Source organism: Thunnus thynnus, chromosome 20, assembly GCF_963924715.1.
Source record: "Thunnus thynnus chromosome 20, fThuThy2.1, whole genome shotgun sequence".
Lineage (NCBI taxonomy): Eukaryota > Metazoa > Chordata > Actinopteri > Scombriformes > Scombridae > Thunnus > Thunnus thynnus.
The window spans coordinates 21,895,540-21,922,351 of record NC_089536.1 but is presented as its reverse complement, the minus strand read 5'-3'; the positions used below and the strand labels follow the sequence as shown (position 1 = coordinate 21,922,351).

General features: G+C 38.8%; 2 protein-coding genes across 3 annotated transcripts in view; one reads left to right on the top strand and one right to left on the bottom strand.

The window, feature by feature from the left end:
* LOC137171978 (zinc transporter ZIP11-like) overlaps nt 1-14,612 on the bottom strand; it is a 132,950-nt gene extending 118,338 nt beyond the window's left edge. For both annotated transcript variants that reach the window (XM_067576216.1, XM_067576217.1), the window contains exons 1-3: nt 14,560-14,612; nt 12,614-12,731; nt 12,136-12,174 (exon numbers count right to left, since the gene is read on the bottom strand). In XM_067576216.1, coding sequence (XP_067432317.1) covers nt 12,136-12,174; nt 12,614-12,721 — 147 coding nt within the window. In that variant the 5' untranslated portion in view covers nt 12,722-12,731; nt 14,560-14,612. The remainder of the gene's footprint in view (nt 1-12,135; nt 12,175-12,613; nt 12,732-14,559) is intronic.
* A 5,433-nt stretch (nt 14,613-20,045) lies between these two features.
* On the top strand, nt 20,046-23,693 carry LOC137172381 (somatostatin receptor type 2). Its single transcript, XM_067576781.1, has one exon. The coding sequence runs from the start codon at nt 20,483-20,485 to the stop codon at nt 21,500-21,502; it is 1,020 nt and encodes a 339-aa protein (XP_067432882.1). The 5' UTR covers nt 20,046-20,482; the 3' UTR covers nt 21,503-23,693.
* The last annotated feature ends 3,119 nt before the right edge of the window (nt 23,694-26,812 follow it).

Sequence of the window (26,812 nt, the reverse complement as noted above, 5' to 3'; positions counted from 1 at the left end):
GGCTGATGGGAATGTCATTTATTATTTATTAAGTATCTGTCATAAACCATAAGTGTTGGACAAATCATATTTTTGACCTGATGATGGAGTGAAACTTAAAAAGACACATTCATGCATATATTCGCAGAAGTCAATCACAATTTGACATTAGAATCAATTCATGTAAAATACTTTCCACAGACAGTGTGGAATTGATCAGTTCAAAAGGTTCATATACTGTATAATCATATTGATCATCACATAATCATATTGATAGTGAATGACACTGACACCACTGACACTGAGAAAATATGCTGATCAAATCTTCGAACGGTAAGTTATAAGATGGATAGGAGCACATGCAAAGCTTTATTTATGTAAAGTTTTTGACAGCTCTGCATATAGTCTTGTATATATATATATATATATATATATATATATATCTGCAACAATTAATCAATTAATTGATTAGTTGCCAACTATTAAAATCACCAACTACTTTGATAATCAATTAATCGTTTTGTGTCATTTTTTAAGAAAAAAAATTTAAAATTCTCTGATTCCAGCTTCTTAAATGTAAATATTTTCTGGTTTCTTTAGTCTTCTATGACAGTAAACTGAATATCTTTGGGTTGTGGACTGTTTTTTTCACCATTTTCTGACATTCTATGGAATCAATTGATCGAGAAAATACTCTACAGATTAGTCAACAATGAAAATAATCTTTAGTTGCAGCCCTATATACTGTATATGTCCCTTGAGACGAGCATCCACTGGCTCAATTGATCAGAGGACTATTGTCGAAGTGAAGGCTTACATTATGCTCACTTCGTCTTAGAGGACATCCAACCCTGTTCTGCTTCCTACTATGCCTTTGGATCATTATTATTTCACCAGGGACAATGTGCAGGAATACTGAGAGAGATTAGTCTAAAGCTCTTTGGTCGAAGATGGAAAGAAAAGAGCATACTGACAGGCATGAACTGTCCATGGCAAATAGGCTAACACGGGATCCTGCGGATCTGCCCTCCTGTTGAATCAAAGCCTTGTGGGAACTCAGGCTGAAGCTTCTTCTTCTGCTTCCATACACAATTTTCCAACAGCATGGAGGGGATCTAGAGTGTATGTCTACACTGTTATTCATCAAGGAGTTTTTCTGCTGGACAAATTGAGCAATTGACACAGTTGTATTATGTAAATATGACTTTTTCACTACATGATTAATCATAAATATAATCAATGAATGAATCATTAGTTGCAGTACCACCCTGTCAAGAAATCTAGCATGAGTTAACAAGACTTAGTCACAGTACAGCCATGCTCATGGCTCTGTGAGGCTGTTCTTTGCAACAGTGGTGCTTTGAACTTTATGTTGTAGCATGGCAATATGCTCACAATGACAATGCTAACATGGAGATGTTTTGCTGATGGGGATGTCATTAGTTTTGCAAGTATTTGGTTAAAACCATAGAGTGTATGAACGTAGCAAGGTGTGACATCACCCACTGGTTAACACTGGAACCAGTTTGAAGCCCAGAGTTGCTGCTTATGGTCAGCGCCATCTTTTCTGTTTGTAGCAAGGACCTTCCAAATAAGGAGTGCGGGGTGTTGCCTTTCACACTCTGGAAATATACCTCACTACCTCGGACTGAAGCGAACACTATCTTACTGGGAACACCAAGGGTTGCACACATTAGCTAAATTATGTTAACAGGGCAGGTATCATAATCAGTTATTGATTTATTATTTCTAGAGAGAAGTTGATGCTTATTGAATGGGAGTCAGTTGGAGCCAGGATCTAGCAGCCGTCAGAGGCATTGCACTTCCACTACTTCTGTGTTGGCTTCATTCTCAAGCTGTGGTAGTCAAAACCAAAGTACTGGACAATCTAAAATTTTGACCTGATGATGGTGCTAGAGGCATTAAAGCATCACTAAGGGGGCATATACGTCTGTACCAAATTTCATGGCAATCCATCCAGTAGTTATAGTAAAAATGTCAACCTGCTGGTGGCACTAAAGGAAAAGTCAGGGGATCCCCATAGTCAGCAGTCACATTAATGTCTGTACAAAGGTTGTGTCAATCCATCCAATAGTTGTTGTGATATTTCAGTCTGGACCAAAGTGGTGGACCAACCAAGAGCCACCGCTAGCATGACTAAAAATGGTAAACACATCTTTACACAACTATAATAATACATTCCTATCAGCAAGAGTTGCTAAGCTGTGCAAACATCATGTCACTCTATGTCACCACTACAGATGATTATCTGATTGAACACAATACTATTTTATCCTGAAGGAAATTTCCTTTTGAGCAGCAACAGTGCTCATCATGCATGCAAAACCAATCAGTCTTCACAACATTTAAACATTTCTATAAAAGCAGACGATGGGTACTTTTCATTCAAGCAATGCAGAAAAGCATAAACATAATGTCCTTAGCAATGATTTTTATAACAGTAGTTCCAACCAAACACAGCAGAATAGCAGACACAAATGTAGCAGTCGGTGCCCACTGAGCCCTCAGGGCTTTGCAATATTTGAAATCAAATTCCCCTCCAAAACAATCAAATCTTGCAGGCTTTCCCTGCCTCTGCATTCCAAAACAGAGCAGACCAAAAAAATTTTAAAAAAAGTATAACACAATCTCAGAAACATTTACAAAGTATTCACTGACACAAGAAACCTGAAGAGGAGGCAATCACCGATGGCTTTTCGGGTACAGATTAAACAGTATGTTCCTATTAAGCAGAGCTGCATGACATATCATTTCAGCATTAACATTGTGATGTGCGCATGTGCAATAGTCACATTGCAGGACGCACAATATGACCTGCCTGTAAACATGCACACAACACGGCTACTGTCACAGGTAATGTCCCCTGGGTGCTAGAGGTTGTGTATTCCTGTTTCAGCGGCACCTCGTTGCAGTGCTGGTTAAAAGTTATGAATGGCAGTGTGTGTGTCACAATATATTCCAATATTTTATCTTAAAAACAGGTTGAACATGTGTAAAAGGTATAATATAAAAACTCAAACACCTGCACACAAAACAGCTATAAAAAAGAAACCGTTCATTGCATGCAGGTGGCGCAAGTCCAAGATTTGCAGCTGCTTTTACTTTTCCTCCCTATACAGTAGGTAGCACATGTTGAGAGTGAGCTACAAACTGCGTGATTCATGAGGTGTTCTCAAACACAGTACAGTAAAATTATTGCTTGTACCAAAGGTCAGTAACAGTAATGGCAATTAGGGACATCCAGATCTGAGACTTTTAGTATTGGGTACTGTGTACACAGAGTCAAGCAAGATCCTTTTACAAGAGAAGACTTGCTCTAGCTTGCAGAGAGCACACAAACATGACAACAGCCTTTCATTTGGCCTGTGATTAAGATCCCCACTGAATTAACATTAATTAGCAGCAGCTGATATACAAGAAATGAGAAACTGCTACCTCAATGTGTTGTGCACTGCTCTTTGCTAATACAAAAGACACAGTGGATAATAGTAAAGAGATAATCAACATTTGATCAGTTTTATTTTAGCTGATCCATTAAAATATGTCCTGACCTTCCTCGATATAGATGCCTTAGGATCAGCTTAGTACATCTCTAATGGCAACCCGTCAAATAGTTGTTGAGATATTTCCTCTTGTTAGCAAGGCTAAAAATTGCCACACAGAAGGTAAATCAGCCTTGATTTCTTGTCCAGCAGAACAAAAGTTCACTTTTCCAAGCAATGTCCAGTTTAAGATTCACACTGTGTCACACATTCACGTCTAGAAGTTGTCCAGTACAATCCTGCTGGCTTCCAAACATCTTCCCTGGTTCAACAAGGGATTACATGCCTCTCGTAATGTCTAGGAGAGTACTAGTGAGGGGAGATCGCCTCTTGTCCTTTTTCTTCTCAAGATTTTCTCTGCCAACAGTGGTTCAACAACCTTCACTGACAAACTCACTTCTCTGAACTTCAGGTTGTCAGTTGCAAACTAGCCTTTACACTTGGACATAATGGCTCTAACCTTGAGAGCAAAGAGTTGCTCTCAAGGTTAGAGCCTTAAGAGCAAAAGAGAGACTGCAAAGATGCACTGAGATTACTGAACAAATGGGTAAAATGAGTAAAAGTCCAGCTAGTAGTACCTAAAAGCTATGCTGGCGTTCTCACAGCCCTGTGCTCTTGCTAGCAGGGATATAAATTAAAAGTTAAACATGACGTTTCTATCTCTGAATACTAATTTGATCAGTGACATTCAGCCAATTTTCCAGTTGCAGCATGTACAGCCTCAGGGCTGGTTAAGTATGCTGTAAGAGGGATGCAGCCTGCAGCTCTTCATCATCCAAGGATAAAGTAATGTCTCGCAATTGACTTAAAGCGGTGAGGAAAGCAATATTGAGATGACAGGGACAATATTTACATAAATTCTGTCAGTTTTCTTGCTTCATAGAATCCACTATTCACATAATGAAAGAAAAAAAATCTTTCATTATGTGAATAGTGGATTCTATGAGGGATGACCTTGATTAAATTAGTTTAATATCCAGTCACCCATGCAAAGATATATAAATATCCTGCTTATTCATATATCAGTATATATAGTAATAAAAAGAATGTTTTAAGTCCAAATGTTCAAATTCCAGTTGTCCTTCATGCTTAATGGAGTTAACAGTTTGTCTTTGCCATAGAACTGTTTTTAAGGTTGCAACCCTCCCTCTGATTTCAGCCTTTTACACAAAGCACACTGCACTTACAATATACAAAAAGAGCACATTACAATGTGCACATTATCTAAGACTTTGCGCTGATCTTTGTGCCATTAAATCTGCCCTATTTGTGCTATTGAGCCTTCCTACTTTCCTTCTTCAACCAGCCACCCCATTCAATCACAGCTTCTCCACTTATATGTCCTCATAGAACCAAATCATTTCCGTGCAGCGAGAGAGACCCTTGTGACGGAAAGGTTGAAGGATTTCTTGGAAAAAAAAGTGTTCACTTGAAAATCTATATGCACCTGGAGATGAAGAGCAGACCCTTGATAGTTTGGTACGACTGAGTTCATTTAAATTGAGGAACTTCAACATAAATCCAACAATGTTCCGTTTGACTTGAAATTTATAAATATACAATTATAGTATCCATGGTATCCATATGTTCAGTCAATATACATGCATACACGTGTGTGGGTAAAATCCTATAAAGCTTACGGTAATGGCTAATTTGCTGCCTTCAAAAGCAGAAATAACGCAATCTAATGCAATTAAAAGAAAGCGGTTCTTCATGAACTACTCTCCCAATATATCCAAACATTCATATTCTGTGTGCATCCATGTCTTTATAACCTACAGAATAAACACACAGCACTCTTGTTAAGTATTCCTGATAGGTACTGTCTAACCCTCAGGATGCCAATGAACATTTAAATCACACCCAACATGCATCTGGCGGCAGCATAGCAACAGAACTAAAGTCCATATGGACAAACAGCTAGACCTCTGCTACAGCTCCTTTAAGCTTGCACAGAATACCCCAAATCACTGTAGAGCCTTTTGGAGATGTTCTGGTCTCAATTCTGGGAAATATCACACCTTGAGAAAATCCTGAATAGTATAATTACATAAAATGCTATTTATTGGCAAATCCCTCTCCTTCACAACAGCTTGCAAGGCTTTGTGCACAACAAATACCATTTGCTTTGTTTCAGCGCATGAATTACTTACATTTACTTGGTGTATCAATTATTTTCATTCATATGAGTGTGCAGTCAACCAGATGGAGACAGAGAATCACACTAATGTGCATGAATTATTGGCACTCTCGGTAGAAGAGTGCTAAATCCAGACTCCTCATTGGGCAGACTGAAGTTAACTGTCATATTTTAATATTTTAGATTTTAGATAGCTTTGTTTCTGGCAGAGAAAGATCTGTATCACCTGCTGTTTTACTTTTTGACTTAAGATTTGAGATTGATGTTGTTGAAACAGCCGTCTACAATCTATATAACAATGTCAGAGATAACTATGATCAGAGTGTAAACTACGATGAGGGCAGCATAAAATTGATTCCAGCAGCAGTGCCATCAGGTTACATATTTATCAAGCAGTTCATCTTGATAGAAAATGTGATGAAAGTTTGACTAGAAGTGAGAGCAGGACATGATAATTATGTAAACTATGAAGCTTAGTTGTTAAGATTTCTCCTCATATACAATCATGTGATAACAGCTAAAGCATCTCCATGACAACTGAGCGAACTTCACCTACTGTTGACAGCCAACAGATATGGCTGAAACCACTACAAAAAACAAGTAAGTTTACCTTGAGATAAAAATGTTTTCGTCCAAGGTTATGAATGAGCCTTCAAGCCCAATTGATAAAAACGAAATTAAATTCCATCTATTCCTTTGTCTTCCACTATTTTGTGCAGCATCTTATGTTATTTATCAAGTAGTTCTGTATTGCTGTGCATTTACATGATGCTTTGGCACTGCTGTTGGACTGTTCTCAGGGTTTACAAGCATAATCTGTGTGTCATGTTCACCCAGGCCGTATAAGCTACAACATCAAGAATCAAGCATGCATAACTTACATATGCTGAGACTGTGGTATTAATTCATTTAAATTGTGTCCTCATTTATGCGTGGACCAATCATTTACAGCACATGAATGTTCATGACACTGACAAGGAAACCGCTATTTCTTTCAATCACGTTTCGTGTTGGGGAAATTATTGAATATATGTCGTATTAGAGCTTTCACATGCAATAAACACACAGCTTTGACACGGCACTGTGTAAGCCATTTTTTTTTCTTGATGCAAATTAAACTTAAATCGGAAGTACTCATTATCTAGATTTTGTGGGTGGTGTGATACTCTGCTGATGTTGTGCTCAATCCTGGAGGAGACGGAAATACTTTCCAAGGGTAGGATTAAGCCTTCGCATGAGACACTTTGACAAATAAGAACCAGGAACTTTAGAACTTGGATTTTCTGAAGGTAGGTGAAGGTACAGCAGGTGTTCAGGAATGGTTACCATCACTGCTCACCAAGTATACAAAATCCTGCTAATTCTTCCTCACAAGTTAGAAGAGTAAATCACTTCCTGAGTGTGCACCACGACAGAAAACACCTACAGTTCCCAATCTCTTACAAACTCTATTCATATCCTGCTAATTTACATTGTCTAACATGTTTTGAAGGAAAGTCTGCTGGCAAGAGGTTGTTCCAGTGCAGCGGGTAGTGTGACATTCTTATACGCCAGTGAAAACCTATCATCCAATTAAAATTATTTACACATGAGTGTACTTCCTCAGAGTCAACTGGAGTCAAATTCATAAACTAGATGTAGAGGAATTACTGCTGTGTTATATCAACTGACCCTATAAAAGAAAAGCTGACATTCATTTCAAATGTTTGGGATAAAGAGAAAATTGGCCTTAGAATGAAGCCCGCTCACATCATTTACTGTAACTGCTTTCTTCCATCCAATATAACAGAATTAACGGCGTCATTGCCAAAAACATGCCGAGAGAGGTGCGACTGGAGGGATGGGATGAAGAGAGAGAAACAGAGATATAGGGACAAACAAAATGATCTTAAATTGTTGTGATCCTTCGCCAACAATCGCAGCTGAGGGACGCTGTGTTCTGGGACAGCATGACGTGATTTTCTGCTGTGACAAAGATCGCATGGCGTGTCTATGTGTATGTGTTTGTGTGTGTCCATCTGGATCTGTGTGTGTGTTGGATTCAGGGCGTGCGAGTTAGGGGGGGGGGCAGCAGATGTAAAGCATGAGAACAGGATGGCATCTGAATCACATGAGATGCCAAATGCATGACACATGCAGGTCATGAAACGACCTCCCTGCCTCACACACACACACACACACACACACGCACACACATGCACACACACCACTGACTTTTCATGTTAAGTATTGTGCAGGACCTGAGCATGTCTGTTCTGCAGGGAAATATGTATTTTGTGGCAAAGGCTCAAGTTCAGTGCATGCCGTGTTAATACAGAATGTAGCAGGTGCGTTACACCGGCGTCGTCTCTGAGATGAGCTGTGACAAAGTCTGCTGCACTGCGTGGATATATTTTAATGTGTGGGCATTACAAATTGTGCATACAACAGTAGAGACCAGTAGTTGTTTGATATCCTACTATCTGTTTTACTGACAATTGTTCTGTACATTACAGTCTTTTTGAGCATGAAATGTCTTGATGAGTCACCCCAACACTTTTCTCTGGAATAACATTTGACTGATGAATCTCTCTCTCTCTCCAATTAAGTATGTCTATAATATATAGATAGATATTTTTACCACTTCTGATCAGATTTTTAGAAGTGTAGTAAGATTATCTAGTCCAATAACATTTGTGAGCAATATTCAAAAAATGTGTTATACTGTCAAACATCATTAGGTTATCCTATAGAGGGATTTTAATTTATGACAGCAGTAGTAATCCATATCGGTTTCCTCTATGCATTCTGAGGTGTGCTCAGTTTTCTTTCTTTCTTGGATGGAGCGATAATGTCATGAAGTGGGAGGAGGTATATTTTGGCATCCAGGCTTCCAGAAGTAGAGATTCTCTTCATCTTTTGCAGAGACAATGTTAGGTGACTGACAGTTTGAACACTTAAACTCCTTCAGTTTAAATCATAGTTACAACAAATGGCCGCCTGACTTAACAAATATCTGTTTTTGTGCATAAAAACAGAAAAAGATTTACAACTCTTACTGGCTCTTAAACTTGCTTCTTCGCATCAGTGGCTGAGGCTTATGGGTATCATAGTATTTAGAACCATGCACGATACCAAACTGAGTGGAAAACATGATTTCTCAGAGATAATGTTGAAATAATGGTTATTTTGTAGCCGCTTGTGTCATTTGCATGTGATTTAATCAGGGTAAACATGGAGGACGGCGTGCTAAATGGCACCTTGCTTCGGAACGGCGCTTCTGCAATCAGAGGCTGTAAATTTATCACACACGTCAGTCCTGCTGCCTTCGGAAAGCTGCAGGGACTTATTGAACTGAAAGTGAAGGTTATCATACATCTCACAGCTATGGATCACATATGCTGCCAATATTCATTATAGCTAAATGCAGACTAAAATGCATCTACAGGTCAGAGACATTTGAAACATTATTCCATCATTTGCTTTGCATTTACTCTGTGTATTTAGTTTGTTATTGTGGACGAAATCAACAAATTGGCAGCAGAGTGAATATGCACCAGAAATTCAATCTGTGACGTACACACACAAACATCTTTTGCCTCTCCTGAGAGAAAGATCCTTCCTCTGTTGCTCCCTCTTCTTATTTTTCTCCATTAAATGTTTTTAGAGGAGTTTTTTTCTTATCTGAATCAAAGATCTACCTCCTTGCTTCAAGATAGTCAGATCTTGTAGAATTGTGAGGTGTTTTATTGCCTGTGTGTGTGTGTGTACTCTACCTGTGTGATCTCTATGCTTTACACAACAAAAAAGGGATATTGTAGAGTGAAAGGACAGGGATACATGGTTAAAAGAATGATGAAAGGTATTTCTGCTTCTGCGGACCATTATCCATCACTGAAGAGAAGCACCATCACTTACTGCTGTGTAACGTTCCCTCCCTCTGTATCTGCCCCCATCTCTTTAATATTACTCCTACTCCAGCACCTGTTTGACCTTCTGTCAAGCGATCCCAAGGCTGGTCGGGACATTCTTCTTTGAAAATGGCATAAAGGGAAAACAAGTCTACTCCCCTCCTCTTTCCATCTTCACTCAACCAACTCAGGTATGTTTCCTCAGATAATGATATAGTTTAACGGTTGAATTTGTCCAGTATAAAAGCCAAGTGGAGCAGCAATCTTGCCACTTGGCGTGTCTGGAGGACTCAGCATTCAACAACCACAGAATTGCACAAAGTGGCTACTTTCAGTGGCAGCACTAAGTCTCTCTCCATCCATATATCATGTGTTAGTGATGCAGACCACTTCTTACATTTGTATTTTACAAATAGGTACACTGTAAAAACAAATGCATCTATTTCTCATCACTGTTGTAACCAACCCAAAAACTTACAGTAATATAAACCTAACTGGAGCCGAATTGGAGCAGTAAAATGAAAAAAAAGACACAATCTGGACACTGGTTGTACATTCTGCTATGCCATCAGCTACTAATAACAGACTATCTGCAGGGTTATCAGGGCCACAAACCTACATATAATATGCAAGGAACAGTATGAAACATGGAGTTTCTTATTAAAATAAATTTATGTAAAAGCATATTATGCCAACAAGAGGCTGTAAAACTGGAGTAACTCTGCCCCTTTGTATCAATAATTCACCGTGTTCATTCTGAGCGGCTGGGTTTTTCAAGATTATATATTAAAAGCATATTCATAAAATGAGAAAGAATTTAAGTCTTACAGAAACACCCCTCAGCTTTTCTCTGTCTATGCCTTATTGCATTTGGATGTATAAGATCATAAGTATAGCTTGGGATGTAATTAAAAAGCCGTCAAGATGGAGCTGAGATAAGAGCTGACTGAGATTACGTCTATCTTTCCTGCCACTCTCTGTCTTGAGGAAGCGTAGCTAATCTCTCATCATTGGGCATTAGTCTTTTCACCTTACTTATCTGGGCCTGTAATTCTCAGCAATCTCAGAATCACCACAAGGAATCACAAAGTAAGGTTTCACCAGCACTAAATATATGTTCATTTCACAAAAGTATGTGATTTAAGGATGATTTCAGGAGTTTGCTACATGCAAGAGGTAGAAAAATAGTTCTAGATTCTATGTTAGACGAAAGAATGAATGATGTCATCTTGTAGTGACATCAGTAAAACACATTCAACAGACTGGAAAGCAGATCTACTGTTCACCTTGATGTGGAAAAAAACTTAAGACAATTTTGTGGTGTATAAAAATGTTAGTATATCACAAACTAAAAAAAAGTTACTCACAGTGAATTCCTCTGCTTTTTAAAAGGGCTTATAACGGGTGGATGCAGCACGTTGCTTAACACTGTTTTGCAAGAAAACCTAATGAAGAAGTTCACTGGCCCATAGCTTTAATGTAAGCATGACTTGACTATAATAATGTCAATGTTTTGGCAGTGTTGGTGGTCTGCTCTCTGCTTATCTACACTTTTTCATGTGAACTGTTTTTGACAATGACTATTCATGACTCTCTTTGTGCAGGGTGGTAAACCTTTTTGAGAATAAGTTACAACAGGTTTTATTTAGAGCTGTGCCATTTTTTTAATTTCAGAAGATTATGTGTAATAAGCCAGGTGGCACTCAAACCCACAGAGAATTATCACCAATCTTTCAGCTCATTGGTTTGGTTTTATGACCCAAAACTTTACTGTTTTGGCTCAGTCCCAGAGCTCTCATCAGCCTTGATTCCAGCAGCAGAAGGAAGCTGTACGCTACCTGTCCACCATCGAACAGCAGACAGACAAAGTTAGTGATTAGCTGGTGAATGTAGCACAGCAATTAGCAGCTAAAGAGCCAGATATTTTCCTCAGGAATAAGGTAATCAGTGGAGACCAAAAAGGAGCAAAAGGGAGAGTGATTACCGGACGTACATTTGCCAAGTGACCAAACACACAACTAATTTTCCTCTGTGTCTGCTCGATGTGTCAGTGATTGATCATTTACTAATGTGAATAAATGTTTATCCCATCATTTCCCTCTTCTGTGAACTTCTAATAGGTTCATATATTGTGGCAGCTCTCTAAATCTTGGAAGAGATACAGATACTATTTTAACAGACATCACTCTAAGACATAACATTTATGTGCCAGTTTAGATTTGCCCATGTCTTCCTCCTCTGAGACATTTGATAAATATCGTCTGTGAACCGCAACCCTTGCAGGAAATCAAAAAATGTAATTGTAAGAGTCAGATACTGGGGTTCTGGGGATATATTTTCTATTGCAGTATAATGCCTCTTTAGACATGATAAGGCCAAGAATTCCTCCAGGGGGAACATTTATCTCAAACTTTTATGAAATAATGTGGCATCTGAATGTGACACATTATTTCTGTGTCTCAGCCTGCCACAGGAAAACATCCAAAAGCCATTACAGCACAGCATCCTCCTACCTGTACTGAATGTGTGAGTGTGGTTCAGTTAAAAAAGGAATCCAACTCACCCCTGCTGCGAAGCCTAAACTTCCATCCAAGATGCGCTTCTGAAAGGGGCAGACAGGAAGACATATTGCGTACATGTCAGTCAAATCAATATCCTCAAACCCTGACAGTGTAACATGTAACCCTACAGTAAACTTCATACTGTTGACTCAACAGGCAAAAATGCAACATGGCCCAAGAGTCACAGGTTCAGAGATAACAAAAAACTAGCAACATGGTTCTGTCAATAAAAGGGTTTCATGTGATGTGCTGTAACACACTCTCAGGCAATGAATGGCTGAGAACATTACAAAACATGTTATCTTAACATAACATATTGTTAATTTATGTGCTGTTTACAGCTTGGCTTATTTCATCACTAATATATTTGATTGATTTTGTGCCTCACTTGAAGCTATGATGAAAATCCACATAAAATATTCAGTGTAAAATGTTTGCCACAGCCCAGAGTGACAGAGGATTCCGGTGTTCATACGATACCTGCCGGCTGGAGAAGACAAACACCAGGGCGGCTCCGGCAGCAGTCAGACCCCAGGTGAACAGAGTCCCCAACAGGGCCTGGGTCACGGGGCTGTAGCCTTCTAGCATGGTGCCAGACCTGCACACACAGACACTTAAAAGTTATCCAATTGTGCATTCACGTCATGTTAGGGATGATATCTTGTTCTCTTCTTTCCTAAAAGACTTTGAGAATAAAGTGAAAAACTTCAAGTAGCTGCCCTACTTTTAAATACTCCTACGAGGCTGAAGTAAATATTGTCTCTATCTAGGTGTTGTTATGATGATTCTGGTATGTGGATGAGATTGTTGATGCTCTGTATAAACAGGAATGACAGAGAACAGATAACACATCCAGGTAAATGCACTTTGGCTGACTTATCTTAAATCAACAAGTGTGTCTTTAAGCCCTCGTATTACTAGTCTGACCCACACCTGCTGAGTTTGTTTCAGCACACAACAGAACAAATGAACGTTAAATCCTGTTTACCAAGGATGTTAATGTCCTGGACTTTTTTTGTTTGCATCTGTGTGGTTAAACCTGTTGGAGTCAGCAGATATTACAGCCTAAAATATGTTTAAGATTCATGTTTCTGCCATAATAAATGCAAAGTACAGCAGGTGCTCTTAATACTTTTGTCATTCACACAACAAAACACTTTTCAAATTCTAATCATTTAAGTAGGAGAGTTGCATTCATAAACATAAACTTCGCCTCTACGTTCTTTTTTTATTTGGCGTTAATCAAAAATACTGTATAATGGTAAATGTTAAAATGTAATGTAACAGTGGCATAAGTATAAAAGAGTCCTAAAGAAAGAGTCAGTCATGTCTAGGGCTGGGCAAATTATCAATATTATATCAATATTGTGTATGAGACTAGATAAGCATAAGTGTTCTGTTCCTGGTTTTAAAGGCTGCATTACAATAAAGTGATGTAATTTTCTGAACTTACGACTGTTCTAGTTGTTCTGTTACTTGCCTTTACCCACCTAGTCATTATATCCACATTACTGATGATTATTTATCAAAAATCTCATTGTGTAAATATTTTGTGAAAGCACCAATAGTCAATATATATCAATATCAAGGTATTTGTATTTTGTCCATAATGTCCAGCCCTATTCATGTCTTTTATACAGTAATATCTACCCAAGGTTTGCTCACACTTTATGACACGCATTTTATAGCTTATGAATTCAATTTTTTATTTGTGAGAAGGCGTTTATGTTATTTCTTCCTTCAAAAGTTACATGGTCTCACTTTAAAGTAGCTTTAACTGACACATCTTGGAGATATTTACCAGTGTAAGCTGTAGGAACTGCTTTTACATAACCATCAAATGATATTTTCATGAACACATTAATAAAACAAATATATATATATGCAATGGGAATATTTACCACACAGCAGCAGTGAAAGATGCTTTTATAGTGCACTGACTACTGATATGTTGATAGTCATCTCATAAATGAGGAATCAGTTTTTAATGTGAAGTTAAATACGTTGGTGTGTAGTTATGTGTTCCCAGCTTTAACCGACAGCTAACATTTTTACAGAAACTGCTAGAAATGTCTTTTTTTAAACTCATTCACTGTCAAAGTAGGCTGCTTAAACTGCTTTAATGCGGCTTCCTTAACGCTGCAGTGTGTACTTTCACTGGTTTTCATGTAACTGAGGTACAAACTCTCTCACATACACATGCAGCACATAATGTTAACAGGTAACCGACGTGACTAACCTGTAAATGACAGCCAACCGGCTAACCTGAGATGCTTTCTCGCCTTATATCATACATAACACTGTTATATTTCGCTAAAACGCTGTTCTAATGTATTATCAAACAACATGCACTCATTCGGCAAAGTTTAACGTTACCCTAAGTTCACATTATCGCTGTTTTTGACATTAGTCTCAGGTTTACTTACTTGTTTCCAGTGGCACCTCTACTCCTCTGTATTTACTTCCTACTTCCCGGTACACGTGTCTATGACCAATAAAAACCCGCCCCTCCTCGCAGCCTATTGGTCAATCGCTTTGACAGCAGTAGCGAAGGGCGCCTTCATTCATAAAAAAAACATGTTCAAAAAGTATGCACACATAGAGGTCCTTAAGGGAGTTCAGAAAGAAACATTTGACAATATTAAAGTGCATTTCATTGTCTCATCAGAGACGCAAGACTGGATCAAGCTTATCTGAGCTGTTGAAAAAATACATCTAATCTGAAAATAGATTTTTGAAATCTGTGAGGATCTCATAAGAATACACAGGAGACAAAGCATCAGGCAAACACATGAAAATGTGACAAGCTGTTTTATTTATTTATATATTGTGTGTGTGTGTGTGTGTGTGTGTGTGTGTACAGTTGAGTGGTTGTGTGAGTGTCATGTTGCAGTAGGTATGTGTGTGTTGTGTGTTTTTGGCAGTGGTGGAATGTAAGTAAATACAGTGACTGAAGTACTGTACTTAAGTACATATTTGAGATACTTGTATTTTATCTGTGTATTTCCATTTTATGTCTTTTTGTACTTCTACTTACTCCAGTCCGTTTTAGTTATCGGTTAGCTAACATATTAAAATTTTACATGCAAAACATATGAGCCTGTTAAATATGTTGCATTGTTATAGGTACAACTATCTGTGTGTGTGTGTGTGTGTGTGTGTGTGTGTGTGTGTGCGTGTACACACTCGCAGGGGCCATGGCCATGTTTCTGCATTTTTATTTTTTCAACTTTAAGTACATGTTGCTAATAGTACTTTTAAGTAAGATTTTCAAAGCTGAACATTTAGCTTTAACAAAGTATTTTTATACAGTAGTATCACTGTTTTTACTTAAGTAAAGGATCTGAAGACTTCACCACTGCTATTTGGGTGCACGTGTGTGTGCACATGTGGACTTTTTACTGTTTTTGACAAGGAACAGATTGCAAGGATTTTGTTCAGGAATTTTTTCTTCCCAGTAGAAGTTTCCAGAATTGCTGCTCTCATTCACCTCTCAGCGGTAATTCCTTGTCATCTTGACATTTGATCCCTTTACTGATGCAATCTCTCTTCTCTAAATTTCCTTTTTTGTACACTTCCTCTGCAGATTTTTTTCCAGCTAGGATTTAAAAGTTTGCTGTAAAGCACAGTGGCAATTATTTTGTAACACATTGGATGATGGTGATACGAATTAATAGTTCTTAATCAATTAGACGCTGACAGTATTTTTCATTGGTTATTTTGTGTACAAAGGAACAAGACAGAAGGGGTATTTCTGCCTGTTATCTGTTTACTCTTTTACCTTCAATACAGTACTGCAAATTACTGAAGAAGTGAATGGAGGTGGATAGGAGACTCTTTTGAATGCACCATTTGCAGTTTCTCATAAAGCAAGGAGGGAATGATGAGCCATTTGTCCTCAAACCCACAATAAGTGACCTTCATTATAATCAGCAAATAAACAATGATTCCAATATATTAATGTTTTCTGATGTTGAAGTCATGATGTACCTTCCACTTAATTGTCATCCACTGTAGTTTTTGTCAAAGAAAGACAGAAATACATGAATAAATCATAGATTTATAGAATTAAAGGGAAAAACAAAATCCAGGTGCCACATTTGCAACCTTTGATTAGCATATGATCCGAATTTTCCACAAATATTAAATGTAACCGAAAACATCAGCTTACAGAAATTGTCATGAGAAAAAAATAATTTAATTCTCATAAGAATTTTAAGGTAAAAAGTCAAGGGAATGAATTCTGTGACATTTTGTGAAGTGAAGTCCATGACTTAAAATGCAGCATACCTTTAATGTCTCCATTCCATCCTTATCTTTTGGGGCTAAACTGTAAAATCTTTCTGCTTTTTCTTCAATGGTTTCTCTCCTTATTGGATTACCAAAAATCGGTACAAAATGGCAGCTCAAGAAAGAAGCCCTTGCTCTTTGATTCTGAGGAACTGACATCAAAAACTGATGTTTGCCATTGATGTTTGAGATCCCTGCTGTTTTATGCTAATACATCTTCAAAACACCTGCATTGGAAATATCCCAGCCTGATATCATGCCGCATATTTTGGACATTTTTGAATGATAATAACAAGAATATACCGCCAAAGAAAAACAGTGGTACAGTGTCACTAACCCTTATTACAGTGTTAGTAAGTTTAAGTATCTTTTCCTGCGAATAGCTGTTTAAAAATAATTATTACCAACCATTGTGACACATAAAAGTGACTATGCTACTCTGGACACAATAAATCACCACTGATGTATTTAAATTATGTCACGGCAGCTTTATCTATAATGAAACACAGATGTTAAAGTGCAGTTGAGATTATTGTTCTTCCGCCATTCCCTTAAATATTTTTCATTCCAGTGTTGCAATGACAGGAATTTGTATAACTCATGAGTAACTTTAGATTTATAGTCAGTCTTGCTGGGAAACAAAAAAAAGATGAAAATAAGCTGATACCCAGAAAGAATAAACAAGATAATTAGACTTGTTTACTTTCCAGATTTCTTCTCTGGAAGGCTGAAGGCATTTGGTGCCGTGTGCCATCTAACATCTTTTACTGAAAATGCCCTCTTATGAAACGATTTTTGTCAAAGTTACAATAACACTGTCTGATTCACATTTTACTGGAATAATTATAATAATGCATGCAAGCTGCAGATGGTCCCTGTGATTCATTTGGGGATTTTGTAGCCACGCTAGCATCATGGATTTATGGATGGCAATGTTGGTCTGTCATTCCACCACTTTGGTTCAGAGGGAAATATCTTGACAACTGTTGGATGGATTGCCATGAAATTTGCCAGAGATATTCAGCATCTCATCCCTTCAAGGTGAATCCTAATGACATTGGTTACTCTCTGACTTTTCCACTAGCTCCAGCAGAGGAAAGTTTTCATCCACTCAGTGACATAGTTTGACATTTTCAAGATGAATTGGCACAGCATTTTGTACAGACATTCATGATTCCCAGAGGATGTATCCTGATGACTTTGGTGATTCCCTCTAGTGCCACCACAGGGTTGATATTTTTGGTCTTAAATGAAATATCTCAACAATTATTAGATGATTTACAAATGAAATTTCCTGACTTTTCACCTAGCATTGTCATCGGGTTAAAATTTCAGTTTGTCCAATATTTTGGTTCATGACCAAATACCTGCAAAACTAATGACATTCCTACAGGCCTCAGCTGTATTTTGTGATAAGTGCTTATTAGTGAATGTTAGCATGCTAACATGCTAAACTAGGATGTCAAAACATCAGTGTGATAGCACTGTCATTGTGAGCATGTTAGCATGCTGACATTTACTGAAGGGAAGACAATCACTCACTAAGCCCCAATGATTTCATCATTTAACCAACATTTTGGCTGCACTTGGTCTTTCTTACGCAAATTCAATACATGCGTCAGATACTGTACAGTCTGATATATACACATCTCACACCTGGTGCTAATTCGCAATCAGTGACATTATCAACAAGCTGACATTCCACTACTAAATACATATTCTTGATAATGTATAATTAGGGGCCCAAGCAAACAATTGAATAATACAAAGACTGTGCAAACAACATTATAAGATTGTTTAATCAATAGGGGGGAAAGATAACACATGCCTAAATACATACCAGATGTTAACTGTATAACTCTAGCACACTGACATTAGCATTTAGCTCAAAGTATTGCTGTGCCTCAGTACAGCCTCACACAGCACCTAGCATGGCAGCATACTCTTAGTTCCGTTTGGTTTACATTTACATTTTGAGTTTCAGGCAGTCTTCATCTCATGCTCATCTGACCTGTACAAGACAAGAACACACTTTTATTTCTGAAGTATCAACATAACAAATAACCACTAGAAAGGAGTGCAGATTACAAGTGGAAGTAAAAACCTCTTCTTGTGACCCCACAATGATCATGTAAGATTGTGAAGTGCAAGGACAGTCCTTAGAGAAAAATACGACCTGGCTACATGAGTCTTTTTTAAAAAAGCCTATTATCTAATGAACAGTGAAGTACTGTAGCCCTTAGCCTTTACTTTGCCGGCGTGAGAGATGTTATCCATTTGATTCCACATGGCTCGTCTTTTTGTTACAGACAGCTCTGCAGCACGTGGATATGGATGCCAGAATGTCTCTCTGAACACCGCAGTGAAATACTGCCTGTGAAATACGAAGCTGTCAAACGTCTCCAAATTTAGCACCATGAAACAAAGTGTTTCCAGGGATGTTTTTATGGGGGATGGAGAGACAGGCTTCATTGGATGAAGCGCTAGTCTCCTGGGGGAACTTAAACCACAACCTAATCAGGAGTTTAGACTACAAAGGCATTTTTTCAGTTAATTGGAACCAGTTAAAAGGCAGAGTGAAGGTATGTCTCAAGAAATTTCTGAGGAAATCTGTGGCATCTGATGAATGAGCTCTTAAATAAAGTGTTAAATGTCTTTGAAATTAGATCAAATTCTGGATAAAGGTCAAAGAGATGGGCAGAATTGCCTAGTTTTGCCTGTGTTGATGGTGGATAGTGGAACACGCTGGATGTTTTCTGGGGGACGTTCCCGGGGTATTTCAGCTATGCGTGTCAGAGCGGCAACAGGACGAAGGTCATCATTCATCCATGCTCTTTAATCTTCACTAACAACCCCCCCAAACATGCTCCCCTTCTCCCTCTTTCTCCATCATTTTTCTCCCTTTTCACCTTTTTTTCCAACTTTTTTTGACTTTTTCTCTATATATGTCCTCCTTTTGTGATATATGGAGTGTCCTGAGAAAAACAAGGAGGAGGGCGGAAGGAGTCGAAGAAGCAAAAACAGCATCCCATGTCAAATGTCAAAAAACAAAATCCCTGAGAAAACAGACAGGGGACCTCCCTTTCCTATCTACAGATTTACTCTGCCTGGGTTTTAAAGGTGGGTGGCTTGAGTGATGAGATAATTTTATTATCTGTGTGTGAGTGAGTGTTTGTTAGGTTTAGTTGTATGCCCCCCCGCCCCCCACTGAACTATGAAGGAGCAAAGGAGGCAGAAAAGGAGGGGAGCCCAGGGGTGGAGTGTGGTGAGACAAAATAGATGGAGGGGAGGTGGGAGGGGTGAGGTAAACAGAAGCAGAGGGGAGAGAAGAAAGCCTGGAAAGAAAAAGTTATGAAAACAAAAGTATTGTAGCAGATGGGGCCAGGGGTTTACCTTGGAAACAGCGTTACGGCAGAGGAACTGGGGGAGCACTCAGGAGGGGCGTGAGCCAAGCTGGAGTTTATCACAGTCTCTGGAGACTGATGAACGAGGGGGTGGAGGGGTTCCACACACACAAACACACACACACATCAGCAGACACACTCTTCATACTCTGTGGGGGGAAGAGATATAAAAGGGCTCCCAGGGAGAGAGAACGGTCAGGCAAGCGTCTGAGCGGCCGTCCTGCTCATTTCAACAGCGCTGTGCATCACTGAGTGTGTTTATGCGAGTGTGTGTGTGTGTGTGTATGTGTGTGTGTGTGTGTGTGTGTGTGAGAAAGTGCACGTGGGCATCAGAGAGAAGTCTCCACCACAAAGGAATAAACTTTGAGTTTTTGGAAGTGACAATTGACTGGATGGGGGGAGTTGAAGAGTTGCTGAAGCCTGGCTGTTCTTGAACCTGAAAACGGTGTTTGATTTTCAGGTTTTTCGGTTCAGTTGTTTACTCCTTCCCCTCTACTTTTGCTTCCACTACAGAGAGTAAAAGAGGTGACTCTCGATACTGCTTCCAGAGGGATTTGAACAGAAGCAGAGAATTTACTGCATCTGAAGTGCTAGCGTTCTGAGCATAATTTTGTGTTTTTATTTTCTTTTTGATCATTTGACACACTGAGGCAAAATGGACGCGTTATTTTTACCAGATATAGACTACAATCAGAGCTATGTGGATGAGCATTTTTACGCTGAGGACAATATTGATGGTTTTGGTATCACCATGGCCATTCTCTACCTGGTGGTTTGCATCCTGGGACTGGCTGGGAACTCCCTGGTAATCGTTGCCATTTTGAAATTGGACAAAATGTCATCAGCCACCACGGTGTACATTTTCAATCTGGCACTGGCGGACGGACTCTTCATGGTTGGTCTTCCCTTCATAGCAAGCCAGAACTTCCAGAACCACTGGATGTTTGGCGATGTGGTGTGCAAAGTGGTCATGGTGCTGGACGGCATCAATCAGTTCACCAGTGTCTTCTGTCTGACGATGATGAGCATCGACCGCTACATGGCGCTGACCTACCCGCTTCGGTTCGCCCGTTGGAGAACTCCGCGCTGCGCCAAGATAGTTTCAGCATTCCTGTGGTTGTTCTCGCTCCTCACTATTCTTCCCATGGCGCTTCACTTCTCAGCAGAACGAGGCCTGTGTATACCAGACCTTGTTTCAGACACCTGGTGGCTCGGCGTCCTCTCTTACACCTTCGTCATGGGCTTTGCTTTGCCGTTCACCGTCATGACGGTGTCCTACACGGTGCTGCTGCTCACCTTGAAGTCCAAGCGGCTCCAAGCTACAACACCAAACCACGAGAGCCAACGGCTGGAGAAACAGGTCACCAAGATGGTGGTCGCAGTGGTGGTTGTGTTCGGCATGTGCTGGCTGCCGTTTTACACCTTCAACTTCTGTTCCCTGTATCAAACTGGCCTGGTCCTCACCTTTGCCCGGGCTTTTGAGGTTGTGGTCCTGCTGTCGTACTCATGGAGCTGCGCTAACCCCATCCTCTACGCCTGCCTCTCTGATACCTTCAGGAGGCATTTCCGCACCCTCCTCTGCCCTGCCACCAAGTCAACTCCCAGCATGCAGTGCAACACTGAACGGTATGACCTAAATGACACAGGTGTGCAGAATGTCACAATTCTGGCATAGAGAGAAAACAAAAAACTGACCCACCGTTTAACTCCATTTCTAGTAATGATGCACCGTATTATGCTTTTCAACTTCTTTAAGCTTCAGTACTCATTTAAGGGACAGTTTCTTGATATGTCAATTCTGATTTTGCTTTTTTTGCCTTCATGAATAACTATTATTTACTCTACGTAGCATGGGATCTGTTGAAGGTACATTATTTTCCTCCAAGAAAGAAAGCTGTATATAAGCTGTCTTAGATTTTCTTCTGTCCTTTTGGACAAATTGGATTTCTTGTCTTTTTGACTGTATATTGTGTGTTTGCAAGGTGTGAATTTTGGTCATCACTGTCTGAAATGCAGGTGTTCAATCAAGTGTCTCAGATGTTGGGGTTTTCAACCCACTTCTGCTGATCACAGAATGTCATGTTTGAGTCCTGACTGTGAATCTTTCTGCCCAGCTGAAGTGTTGACTCTGTCCTCCCTGTGGAAATGGAAGAGTTGGCTTTGGCTCTAGTATGTCAGGAAGAGTTTCTTATGCCAAAAAGGAAGAAAAATGCTCATCAAACAGCATAATTCAATTGGATCTGGAGGATTTCCATAACACTTTCTTTGTCTGATAAATCCCCTGTCTCGATAAAATACAGACCCACCCGTACTCTGTCTGACTCAGACCTGTTTTATAATTTGTCCTCTAATAACTCACCACTGAAACAACCTGCTCTATTGCATCTCCTGTTATACTGCATTTCACTGAACTAATAAAATGAGGCACAAGAGGGATGAAGTGTGGACAGGTAGAGTGTAAACAGTCTTACATGGGTCACATGCCTGAGGCAAAGTAGCACACACACACACACACACACACACACACACACACACACACACCTACTAAACAGCTGGATGATGTCCAAGTCGTTTTAAGGGTAGGAGGGCATCAGATGTGTGTATGTGCCTGGGTGGCCATGTGCATTTACCTGTACACATGCATGTTGGGGACTGTGTGTGCCTCAGGCTAGCTGTGGTATTCTGCTTGATACTGACTTACTTATGAGGATTTCCAAAACAGGCAAAGACCAAAATAAAACTGAACTCTTTGAAATGAGTGAAAAAATACCAGCACTTGTCTTAAAATGTCTTCATTATCTGCATCATTATTTGCTCTTGAATGAAATCTGTCTTTTTTAATGTTCTGTGAAAAGACTGAATCTGCAAAATGTCAGCAGTTTATAAAAGCAGTCTTGTCTTTAGCCTGAGGAATGTTGATGAAAACATTTTGATGTTATCCAATGTCACTGGAAAGGCTTTCATAAAGTCACACAGTGGCATGTTAATCCATCAATTTCTGTGAAAACTCAACAGTCACCTTGATTGAAATGATAATTTTATGTAACAACATGCTTTTTTGGTCATTAATTTCAGCAATGTGGCTTTGGCTTTAAGTTCCCTTTTCCTCTGAGGTTAGCACGCATCCTGGGTGATCAGATTGAAATGAGAAAGATCAAAAAGACGTAGAAATCAGGTGTAAACACACTCAAGATAGATGGGACGATCCAATCGCAGCACTGGGCTCATCACTAAACACTACATACCTTAACACAAATACTTGTATACCTTTTCAAAAGTGGATTGTGAAGAACAGATGTTGGCTGTCGATTATAAGATAGATAGATAGATAGATAGATAGATAGATAGATAGATAGATAGATAGATAGATAGATAGATAGAGCTTTATTGTCATTGTTCAAGACAATGGAATTGCAGAACCCTGTAAGTGCACAGCACATGTAAAAAAATAAAATAAAATAATAAAAGGAGAGATAAACATTGATGAAAAACATTAAAAACATTAGACTGTTATGTAAAATACATAAAATGCAAAGTATATTAAAGTACTGGTCTTGCTCTAGTTATTGCACACTGGGGAGTGAGGGGATAGGGGTAGAAGCGGCATTATTTAGTAGTGCCATAGCCCTGGTAAATAAACTGTATTTACTCATACAAATATGTATAAATGGGAAAATGATGTGAGTGACAATCTGTATTTTGCTTAGAAAAAGATTAATCTGATTTGTACCAGAGATTATGATTGTATGTGATACATTTTCTGTCGATTAACTCTACATAGCTGTATTGAGATTGTGAATCGAGATATGGGACTGAACATCACTAATATTGTTTATTACGCTAGATACTCTATAAAAGTGATATTGTCAGATGCTATTGCTACAGTGTCTGTAAATAAATTCTGTTTTCTTGTTTTTTATGCTTATTTCTGTTTCTTACTGTATTTCAGAATGAACCACAACCAATCACACTGTGTATTAGATTCATGAACACAGTTGAAAGAGAGCACCAAGCACTCCAATTTCTGACAACTTTGTCACTCTTGAAGTCATGGCAGTTGTGTAAAGTATCTACTGTAAGTACATTTACTCAAGCACAAGAACAATTTTGAGGTTCTTTACTTAAGTGTTTATCTGTTATGGTACTTCATACTCCAGTAAATTTCAGAGGAAAATATTGTACTTTTTACTGCACTACATTCAGGCATACTTTTCAGATTTTACATTTAAAAAACATGCTAAAATTATAAATTGTGCAATATGTTTTCATTGGTAAAGATTAAATCAGTGGTTCCCAACCATGTTTGCTTGTGACTCCCTTACAAAAAAGTCCACTTTGGTCCCCTTATCACACTTCAGATGTGGAGACATTTCCCATTTAAACATCTGTGAATGTTTCATTCAATTAACTGTTTCAAAAGATTTTTTCCCCCTGTTCTAGCCCATTAATCACATCACCTCTTTGATGTATGTAGCCTGTGAACCTTTGGAGGGGGGACTGACCTCCAGTTTGGGAACCCTGGACAATCTAAATGTAAAGTAATTAAAATTTGCTCCACCTTGACCAGCTACAACGGTAAAATTCTGCTTAAACATTGATGCATCTGTGTTAACAATCTGGTAGTGTAATATTTAGTAATATATCAGTCACAGGGGCATTTTTTCTGCAGAACAAGTCATTTTGCTTTTGATACTTTAAGTACATTTTGATGATAATACTTCTGTACTTTTACTTAAATAAACATTTTGTGCAGGACTTTTCTTTTTAACATTGTATTGCTACATTGTTGCACTGGTACTTCTACTTAAAGGTACCCAGTGGAGTTTTTGTCCACTAGTAGTGCTGTAGAGCAACGTTTTCATGAGTGGGTCCCTGTTCTGTTTGTTTGCATGCACACGAGGACACACATGCACACAGGTGACATATGGACATAGAAAGCCACCATATAGAGACTCTATTATAGAAAAATAGCAGGTTGGTCAAATGCTGAAATTGGCTGGTGTACGTTTGGATTTCCAAAATACCATGGTCTTCACAGGCTGCAAGATCAACAAACAAACAGAGTGTCTTCATGAGCATCTGCTCCAATTCTTTTCCCAGAGGCACTCTATGAATTGGAAAGACTGTAAATTTCAAGCCTGCAAGCTGAGACCCACTTGGGTCTTCCTGCTTGTTTTTAAAAGAGCTAATAAACCCTGCCACGTCTACTGAAAGTTTTAAAGATGCTCAAGTGCCAACGGCAAAGAGGAACTTGATGGACAGCAATGTGCAAGAGGAGGCCATGTTCAGTGGTGCCCCTAAAGCCTGAAACATTCATGATGAGTTGATACATGAGACATGATATCATAAATATTTAGGGCCTGATTTAAAAATTATGGTATCAATTAAACTAAAGGCTTGATGACTTGAATCTGTCCCAATCTGTCCCAACAGATCTTAATAATTAGATATCAAATAAATGTAAAATGTCCCTAAAGGAAATCACAATTAACTGGTTTCTGGTGTCACACAAATATGACCAGAATTGTGGGATTTTGATAATGAAAGCACTTTTTTATGTTATATCTTTTAAACCTAAGCAGTTAATGCCTCACAGTGGGATACTGTGATGTTTAAAAAAAACCTGAGTGAAAAGGTGTTCAGGTTTACCTGTTGGGGTCACTGAGTTCTTGGTCATGTAATCTGTTTCTGAACATTGTGGTGGGGGTGGGGTGAGGTGGTGGAGTTCAGGGAAGGCAGAGTTTGGGGCATGTGTACTATTCTGTGTCATAATCCCTCTGGCTCCACCTCAGTGTCAGCCACCATGGCTGAATGTTGAACCCAAAGCTGAAGTGCCTTGAAATGCAGTTCTTTAAATGGGCACCAGATGCCGGTTCTTTGTCTAATGTGTATCTTGGTTTAAATTATTATTATACTTTTTAATCGAAAGATATTGATGCTAAACCCTTTAGTCCCACCCAAAACAAAGCAGAAAATAGCTTCTTTGTAACTCAGCTCCCAACCGTTATCCCATTATTCTTTTTTTCACACACCAGTATTAGCAGTATGACCCTGGATGTACCTGATTAGCGATTGTAATTTTGTTGAAAATATCTAAAAATGTAATATCATACAGATTTAATAATTTCAACAAATATACAACGGAAAAACATTAGATTTATCGCACAGACAACAGCTTACAATCAGAAAATGTTGTATTCAATGGCAATATTCAGCTTTTGTGAAACTTTTCAGCAGTTTTTAATATCATTCTGTTCAGTAAACCCTTAGAAACTAAACAACATGAAAAATCCCAATATGATTTCTTTTGAAAATGCCACCACAAACATGTCAAATGCCAAGAGATACTTTTCTGCATCTAACTTCCTGGAAGAAACCACGTGAAAACCACAGTGCACCACGGGGCCTCAGTCAGGTGGAGTTAAGTACAACTAATATATCATGTATGTGCTCTAACAATCTACTGAGGGTTTAAAAATAAGTACACCTGGGGGGGGCGGGGCATGTTTGCATTAAGGTGTGTCACTGTACATTTGATCCTCTCTGAGCTCCACCCAGGCTCCCACTCTGTCACCTTAGTAGTGATGTTACAGTAGAAAAAAAAGGACGAATAAGAAGCACCTTGAGAATGTGTCCCGTGTTTCCATTTTGAATTTCAATCATAAAACTGTGTTTTTGTGCCAACCTATTTGAAAATGAATAAGTATTTGATGTAAATAATGTAAATAATAATTTCTATTGCAAAATGCATTTTATTAGAAATCTGAAGTTGTTAATACGACAGCTCATTACAGAACAAGTCAACTAATCAGTGAAATCTGTGAGGTTTTTGGTGTTACTGTGGCCTTACAACACCCTCATAACCAATAAATAAAATGAAAATTCATAAAGTGCAACAACAAAATTTCACTCAAAGTACCTGGCTTTGACCAGAGTCAAAGCAAGTCACTACTCTTTCTGACTTCATAGAGGTCAGGGGCCGAAA

What these genes read in the sequence shown, in the direction of transcription:
- LOC137172381 (XM_067576781.1), top strand. Translation starts at nt 20,483, where the DNA reads ATGGACGCGTTATTTTTACCAGATATAGACTACAATCAGAGCTATGTG.